The sequence below is a fragment of the Electrophorus electricus genome, chromosome 14 (assembly GCF_013358815.1).
Source record: "Electrophorus electricus isolate fEleEle1 chromosome 14, fEleEle1.pri, whole genome shotgun sequence".
NCBI lineage: Eukaryota > Metazoa > Chordata > Actinopteri > Gymnotiformes > Gymnotidae > Electrophorus > Electrophorus electricus.
Genome location: NC_049548.1, coordinates 21,531,897 through 21,540,957, shown reverse-complemented (window position 1 = coordinate 21,540,957; position 9,061 = coordinate 21,531,897). Strand labels below are relative to the sequence as shown.

Here is a 9,061-nt window from a genome sequence, read left to right as displayed (position 1 = left end):
GTGAGTGGAACTGGGTCACTGTGGCCTGGACGTGTGTGTCCGTGAGTGGAACTGTGTCACTGTGGCCTGGACGTGTGTGTCCGTGAGTGGAACTGTGTCACTGTGGCCTGGACGTGTGTGTCCGTGAGTGGAACTGGGTCACTGTGGCCTGGACTTGTGTGTCTGCCAGTGGTACTGGGTCACTGTAGGTACTGGGCCATCTGGATACAAGTCCAGGCGGACAGCCACAGGTTGATGGATTCTGATGTGAAACGAAGTATCTAAACGGATCACAATCAAATAAAAGTCCATGATCGATACATGCAATGTCAATGTATACAATATTATGTTCCGCGACCTCTGCACGCACTAATCTCCACCCCCACACACACACATTAACTACCACCACCCAACCCTCCTCCATATATTGAGGAACCTTTTAGTAGATTCAAAAAAAGTTTCGAAAAAAGTTTCAAAAGCAGAAATAAAATAATTGATGTATTTTTTGCCTCCTTGGTAATACGTTTTCATTCGGAGCTCTACTTTCTAACCACGGTGTGTGTGCAGACTTCTTCAAGACTTCAAGGCTGAGCATCACAGTGATGCCTCATGCTGGTGGAGTGAAGAACAGAAGCATGCGGAGATGTCCTTACCGTAGACGGTAGCGGCGTTTGAAACAGCACAGTCACGTGGGTTACTCCATTGCTTTGATGCCTTGAGTGTTTTTCTAAAAACAAAACAGGTGTGTCTAAACTTTTTACTTGTAGCGTGTGTTTGTGCATGCATGTGTGTCTTGTAGTGTGTGTGTGGGTGTGTGTGTGTGTGTCTTGTAGTGTGTGTGTGTGTGTGTGTGTGTGTGTGTGTGTCTTGTAGTGTGTGTGTGTGTGTGTGTGTCTTGTAGTGTGTGTGTGTGTGTGTGTGTGTATGTCTTGTAGTGTGTGTGTGTGTGTGTGTGTGTCATGGTAGTGTGTGTGTGTGTGTGTGTTTCACTCACCTTCTTCAGTCTTTTTTCTATATCTTTTCCCGCTCTCTCCCTCTCTCTCTCTCTGTCTCCTTCTCCCTCTCTCTACCCCTCTCTATCTATCTCTCTCTCTCTCTCTCTCTCCCTCTCCCTCTCTCTCTCTCTCTCTCTCTCCCTCTCTCTACCCCTCTCTATCTCTCTCTCTCTCTCTCTCTCCCTCTCCCTCTCCCTCTCTCTCTCTCTTTCTGTCTCTCTTTGTCATTTCCTCATGAATACATCCTAGTACAGTACAGTAGGTTAGAGTCACAGATACCAATGAACTAGAATACTGTAGAATACAGGGATCACTGCTGATGCTTAGAAGTGTGAAACACATATAAACTCAGACAACGATAAGTGTAATCACAAACAATATCAAACTATATGTGCAGGAGTTTAGGTTACTCAACATAGGAACATTTAAATATTTTAATATTCCATGAATAGACGGGTATTCAGATTGTGTTTGAAGACTGTAAAGGACTCTGCTGTCTGGACAGCCAGTGGATGTTTGTTCCACCATCTGTGAGCAGGACAGAGAATCCTCTCCATGGTTGTCTTACATGAGACTTAAAGCCTGGTGTTTCAAGCCGAGCAATGCTTGAGGTTGGAAGTAGTGAAGGTACTTATCGGGATTTCACCTTTGACCTCATGTATGGAGGGGCTGGCCAATTTTTGGCTTTCTAGGGGAGCATCAAGGTTTTAAATCTGATGCGTGCAGCTACTGGAAGCCAATGAAGGGAGTGCAGCAGTGGAGTGATGTGTGGGAACTTCAGAAGATTGAAGACCAGATTGAAGACTTGTCTGTTGAAGATTGAAGACTTGTCTGTTGAAGACCAACAGACAAGTTGTAGAGGTCTGATGGCTCTTAGAGGAAGACCAGTGAGTAGCGAGTTGCAGTAGATGAGCATTGAGATCACAAGAGATTGCACAGGCACCCTGGCAGCTTCCTGTGAAAGAAAGGGTCTAATCCTTCATATGTTACAAAGGTGGAATCTGCAAGACCGGGTTAGATTAGAAACATGAATTGAAAACGACATCTGGTTGCCCAAAGTTCTGCCCAGGCTACGGGCAGCTTCAGATGGTGATACCAGGGAGTTCTTGAAGGAAACTGTGAGGTCACAGTGAGGGCTGGGAGCTCCTGGGATGTACAGAAGCTCAGTTTTACTGGGGTTGAGCTTCAAGTGGTGGGCTGTTATCCATGACGCGATGTCAGCCAAGCATGCTGAGATACGTCTGGAGATCTGCGTGTCAGAGTGTGGGCAAGAAAGACATAATTTGGTGTTGTCAGCATAGCAGTGGTAGGAGAAGCCATGAGAAGATATTATATCAATAATATATTGATATAGTAAAAATATAGTAATAATATTATATTCAATAATATAGCATATTATTCAAATCCTGAGGGACTGTTAGATGTTCTGGCTTCTAGATTATTCAGAAGAGACATAAAAAGCATACAGATGATACAGGACCTGTCTTGTCAGGGCTCACACACGCATGATACAGGACCTGTCCTGTCAGGGCTCACAAACGCATGATACAGGACCTGTCTTGTCAGGGCTCACACACGCATGATACAGGACCTGTCCTGTCAGGGCTCACACACGCATGATACAGGACCTGTCCTGTCAGGGCTCACACACGCATGATACAGGACCTGTCCTGTCAGGGCTCACACACGCATGATACAGGACCTGTCCTGTCAGGGCTCACACACGCATGATACAGGACCTGTCCTGTCAGGGCTCACACATGCATGATACAGTTCTTACCTGTCCTTTCCTTTCACATCTATTGTGTAACACCATGCTGGTGTTTGCTTCTCGTCGGTCTGTATCTGATTGCATTAACGACAGTTTACCAACAGCTGGACTGTTAGTTTGAATGCCTGTAATTTTTGTAATGGTGTATTGACAATTTTGTAATGATGTATTGGTGTTTTTGGCTGGCAGTTTTGTGCTGTGTATGTACTGGATATGTATTAGACTGTATCTGTGACAGTGACATTCACACCGGAGGAGGTCTTGGTGTGCTGGATATTAAAGTGGTTTGACATGACGGATGGATTTTCCAAAATTTGGATTCTAAAGAGAGGCAATGTGTGCTATTGGCAGGTGACCGATGTTAAGTCAAACCTATGACTGACTGTATTAGATGTACACAGCATGTGTGCACCCCAGTGCTCTGTAATCCTGTGTGTCCATGATCTCCAGATCTGCACCAATGAAAAGAAGAGCTAGACATTGTCTGAGATTAGGCGGATGTATCTGACAGTGTATCTAGACAGTGTCTGAGATTTAGCGGATGACAGAGTATGACACAAGTAGATAGAAACATTAGGGATAAGTAGACATGGATGAAACTAGTAAACAGGAATGAACAGAGGGGTTATGAGTATCGTAGTCCAAGTGAGGCAGGCAGGATGTGACATACAAAATTAAAAACATCAAAACATTACAGGTGAATCCTGCTCTTACATCGTGTATTTAAGCCGCCACACGGGCCTGGAAACATGTTATTACATAGTTATTACTTTTCCGTCCGGTTTCATGGCCTTGATTTGCGCAGAGCAGCGGCGTCGGTGCCGGTAAAGCGCATTAAAGCTCCATAGCTTCGCTAAGTGCGAGCTCGCCCCCGTAGGGACCGCCGGAGTGCCGGACGCTTCTCCGTCATTACCGGCGCGCTCGTTTTTGCGCTTTCTGGAAGATGCGAAACGGCGGCGACCGGGGGAGGCGCGCGATGTGGTGGGGTGCGTGCAACGGCGGAGGTTTGAACGAGGGAGCGCGCGCACCTCCACCGCCTCACGAGAATTGCTCTGCAGCGGTGGGGAGGCGGAAGGGGGGGGGGGGGGCGGGGCCAGCGCGCGCGCGGTGTGGGGGTGGGGGGGTCGGGACCAGAGGCTGTCTAGCACGGGAGGGATCCGTCTGACGCGTGCACCAGATTTACCCCGACAGTCCGCGCGCGTCGAGCAGCATTCCACGAACGAGTGGCAAGGTGGACCTCGTGCTGAAGGACTGTGCGCGGAAACCGTGCAACTACTCCGCCAGTCCGGAGTGGTCCGGATAGCCGGTGTGCTCCTCCTTTTGATGAAGTCGGGTGCCGTATTAGGCTTCGCCGCGCGGTGGCAACCTGCGTCAGTCCCCCCGGTGTCCCCGCGCGCGTCGGACTCCAAACCGTTACTCACACGTCGCGAGGATCACGAATGCAAAGCGTACCGACGCACCGGCTCCTGCGCGTCGCACGTCGTTGTTAGCTTGGTCCCTTTTTCCTGCTCTTCCCTTCAGTCGGAACGCGAGTTTCCCTGCAATTGTGCTTTTACCTCGCAGCGTGTTCGCGCGACTGGGGAAAGTTGCGCCGTCCGCGTGCGTGCGCTATCCGGAGAAGGTCCGTTTGAACTTGTGGTGGAATTACGGCGCAGGCGGCAGCTAAACTAATGTTTCCAACAACCGCAGATTTACCTTTTAGTGGAGAAGTACCCGAAATGGACGCGCGCGCGCTTTGTTTTTCGACGGACTCCAGTAATGCACGGGACTCTTAAATAGATTTTCTTGGGAATAAGAAAATACGAGCAAGCACGGGTGGGAGAAGCGACCTCCAACTTGTACTGCGTGCGCAACTGTTGAAAACAAAGGAGCCGGATATTTCGGGCTTATCGAAGACAAAGTTCGTCGTGCGCTCCGACTGCCGGGCGAAAATGACACGCGATGCGGCGCCGGTTCTCGTCACGGCGAGCACGGTCTCGGAGATGAAGACGCTTTAACCTCTAACTGACTCATACAAGACGTCTCGTCCTTTGCGCATCGGCACTGGACGCGGTAGCTCGCCTCTTCACAAAGACTGCCCGACACGCACACACACACACACACACACACACACTACTCTGCGAGGACTTGGTGCGCGCAACATGTCTCCGGCGTGCCGGACTCTGTCGTTGCGTGCAGCGCGATGTAGTGTGATGCCACTGCGTGGGAACTCGGCCGGACTGAGCCTGCGACCCAGTTGGATTGTACTGGTTTCGTTGGTCGCTCACTGCGCGACCGCTCAAGGTAAGCGCTCGCGTCCACTCCGCGTGCGTTTTGACTGCAGTGCACGCGTCTGCTGCTGTTACTTTCTCGGGGTCACGCGTCGACCTAACGCTGCTGGACAATGTGTTAATGAAGCACGAGCAATAACAGTGGAAATGAATCTCTCTCTCTCTCTCTCTCTCTCTCTCTCTCTCTCTCTCTGTCTCTCTCTCTCTCTCTGTCTCTCTCTTTCTCTCTCTCCCTCCCTCCCCCCCCCTCTCTCTCTCTTTCTCCCTCTCTATCTCTCTCTCTCGTTTTTGTTAGAAGGGACGAAGGAAAATGACACAGTTGGTTCCTGTGTGGCTAAACGTCTTGCATGCGGACACCCATTCTGGCTCATTTCAGTGCGTTTCAGTCCACATTTTGAGGTCCCCTTTTCGACTAAACTGTTGGCACTGCAAGAACACTGCATGTCCGTTATATCTGTGCACCGTCGGTCAAATTACAATTCGAATAATCTACATTTTCCAAACACTCTTGAAAAACACAAGTATCGATCGCTAACGAACCTAATTAATGATGTTTCAGAGCCTTTTAATATTTGTTTCATATTTGTTCTTTATTTTATGCGCATGCTCTCGGTCTCGTTGCGCTGGGATTTATAAGTTCAGTAAAGTCCTAAAGTAACAGACCCGGACTGCCACGTCTTGATGGTCTGGGAGAAACCACGGCACGCGCTCACTTTCTTGGACCAGACCAGCGCGCGAGGCTTGCGCACTTGTCCCAGGCTAATAGCGCGTGCTGACTGCTGCAGGCGCGGGACGTTGTTGCACAGGCGGCCGAAACGTCGAGGAAGCGAATAAACAACATGTGAGCCGTCGTGTGATGTGTGCTGGAGAGAGCCCCACCGAGCTCGGTGGCCACCTGTGGGGTAGGACGTTGCGCCTGGGACTCCGTGTACGAAAAAAAACGAAACTGATGAATTTACTTTCCGTCCCGTTTTCCCTGTAAAACAAGGCGCGGGTTCTCCTCCTCACGTGCTGGCTGGTCTGGGCCGCTCAGACAGGTAGAATATAGGTGTGTGCAATGTTCCAGAGGATACAGTGATCCCCCAGAGGGCTGTGTGTGTGTGTGTGTGTGTGTGTGTGTGTGTGTGTGTGTGTGTGTGTGTCTGTGTGTGCGTGTGTGAGTGAGCGAGAGAGAGTGAAATGAGCTTTGTGCCAGTTTCCTCTGTAGCACCATCTGCTAGGGAGTCTGTGTGTGTGTGTGTGTCTGTCTGAGAGAGGTGCTTTAAGGAGCTCTCTTCTGCGTTCACCTCTTATTGTGCTGTATGGTCCCAGGTGGGGTGGATGAATCCCAGCTGGGGTAGGTGAGTCCCAGCTGGGGTAGGTGAGTCCCAGGTGGGGTAGCTGAGTCCTAAAGCCAAGTTGTGGTTCTGGCTCTCTTCTCCCATCGTAGTTAAACCCCATCAACCCCACGCTGGCCGTAACTATGGCAACCTTGTCTGGGTTTAATGGCAGTCCACTCAGGTCTTGTCGAGTGTCTGGAGAACACAGTGTAAGTACTGTGCTGCCCAGAGTGCACTGCTTCTCATGCACCGAGTGTGTTTGAATGCAGGCCACGGGACTCTCAGGAACGTCATCGTTTACGTCAGTTCCACTTTGCTGCACAGCTGCACAGGGAATATGGAATAATCCAAACCAGGGAATACGGGATAACCCTAACGAGTGGTAAGGGATTACCTTAACCAGGGATACGAGATAACCCTAACCCTATACTGCTTGTGTGAGGAACCGGACCGATGGTGTGTTACCCCCGTGGGGTGAGTCTCTGTGAAGACAGATTAACTCCAGATTAACTCTAGTGCAGGACTGAACACACAGTTTCCATATTATTGCATACAACACTGTCATATTATCAGTTGCGAAATTCCCATCTAGACTGAGGTTTATCTGGGAGGGAAACGGCTCCGTTATGTTCAGTGGAGTTTTAACAAAGGCTTCAGACGCACAAGACCCCAGCATATCTGGATATTATACCTGCTCTGACATTTAGCCGAGAGACACCGCACACAGAGGAAGGTGCATAGAGTGTGTATGGGGCCCTGCATGGCATTAGATCCTAACAGTCTATTTTAACACACACAATGGGGGGGAGTAGACTATCACTGGCACACACACACACACACACACACACACACACACACACACACACACACAAATCCCTCTGTGTTTATTTATGCTCCACTACTGCCCCGCTGATAAATGACGCACATCAAACTTCAGTGTGGACCTGCGAGAAGGTGGCCATCTTTCTTGGTGACCCTTACGATGAGGGTGAATGTCTCGTGTATTAATGGTGAGGAAGGGTTGATGAGGATGAATCACTTGGATGAAGATGACCCGTCCAATCATACACTGGGAAGGAACTAAAAGACCCCATATGAGTCTCCGATTGGAAGGAATGTTTACGAACGTCTGTTGGAGGTTCGTTTTCTCCTCAGTCCAGAGTTTGGGTCCAGAGCTTCTCTGGCGCGGACGCTCGGTGGGGACTCTGTGTAAGGCGTTGACGCTCGGTGGAGACTCTGTGTAGAGCGCGGACGCTCGGTGGGGACTCTGTGTAAGGCGCGGACGCTCGGTGGGGACTCTGTGTAAGGCGCGGACGCTCGGTGGGGACTCTGTGTAGAGCACAGACGCTCGGTGGGGACTCTGTGTAGGGCGCGGACGCTCGGTGGGGACTCTGTGTAGAGCGCGGACGCTCGGTGGGGACTCTGTGTAGAGCGCGGACGCTCGGTGGGGACTCTGTAGGGCGCGGACGCTCGGTGGGGACTCTGCGTAGGGCGCGGACGCTCGGTGGGGACTCTGCGTAAGGCGCGGACGCTCGGTGGGGATTCTGTGTAAGGCGCGGACGCTCGGTGGGGACTCTGTGTAGAGCGTGGACGCTCGGTGGGGACTCTGTGTAGGGCGCGGACGCTCGGTGGGGACTCTGTGTAAGGCGTTGACGCTCGGTGGGGACTCTGTGTAAGGCGCGGACGCTCGGTGGGGACTCTGTGTAGAGTGCGGATGCTCGGTGGGGACTCTGTGTAAGGCGCGGACGCTCGGTGGGGACTCTGTGTAGGGCGCGGACGCTCGGTGGGGACTCTGTGTAGGGCGCGGACGCTCGGTGGGGACTCTGTGTAGGGCGCGGACGCTCGGTGGGGACTCTGTGTAAGGCGCTGACGCTCGGTGGGGACTCTGTGTAGAGTGCGGACGCTCGGTGGGGACTCTGTGTAAGGCGCGGACGCTCGGTGGGGACTCTGTGTAGAGTGCGGACGCTCGGTGGGGACTCTGTGTAAGGCGCGGACGCTCGGTGGGTGTTGGTGGAGTGATGCAGTGCTTATGGTTTTCAGACTATGGTGTGGAGGTTCTGAACCCCGATCAGAGTTTGCTCATGCTGTGTAATGCTGAGCAGGGCTGGAAATCTCCTCTGTAGGACCAGCCTCAGAGGGGCAGTAGGGCAGGCTTGATAAGATCATCTCACACACACACACACACACACACACACACACACACACACACACACACACACTCACACACACACACACACACACACACACACACTCACACTCACACACACACACACACACACACACACACACACACACACACACACAGACACACTCACACACTCACACACACACACACACGCCGTCGGAGTTCGCGCATCCAGCAAACTCTTAGATTAGCTTCTCCCTCGACCCACCTCTCATTGGCTGACATGTCGAGATCTCTCATTTGCAGCCGTGCTATTGGCTGCCATTCTGACAGACATGTCCGTCCTGTGAGGGGGCGGGACTGCTCCGTCCAGCTGCCCACTCTGTTACCTCGTCCACGTCCGCACGCCGTCGGCCTGCTGCCGCGCACTCCCTGTTGCCGAGGGCAACGCCTCGGGGTGATCTGAAGCGTGAGCTCAGCTGGCCTGCACGTGCTTGATGTTCCTGCCGAAGTCTTCAGTCCCGGTTCGTACGTGAAGAGCTCTTCTTTCACGTGAAGGCGTGAGGTTTGATCTGCAGGGACGCATTACAAGCACCTCCAAC

General features: G+C 51.7%; 1 protein-coding gene across 2 annotated transcripts in view; it reads left to right on the top strand.

Moving 5' to 3' along the window:
* The first annotated feature begins 3,977 nt into the window (after positions 1–3,977).
* sdk2b (sidekick cell adhesion molecule 2b) overlaps positions 3,978–9,061 on the top strand; it is a 200,908-nt gene continuing 195,824 nt past the window's right edge. For both annotated transcript variants that reach the window (XM_035533472.1, XM_035533471.1), the window contains exon 1: positions 3,978–5,028. In XM_035533472.1, coding sequence (XP_035389365.1) covers positions 4,887–5,028 — 142 coding nt within the window. In that variant the 5' untranslated portion in view covers positions 3,978–4,886. The remainder of the gene's footprint in view (positions 5,029–9,061) is intronic.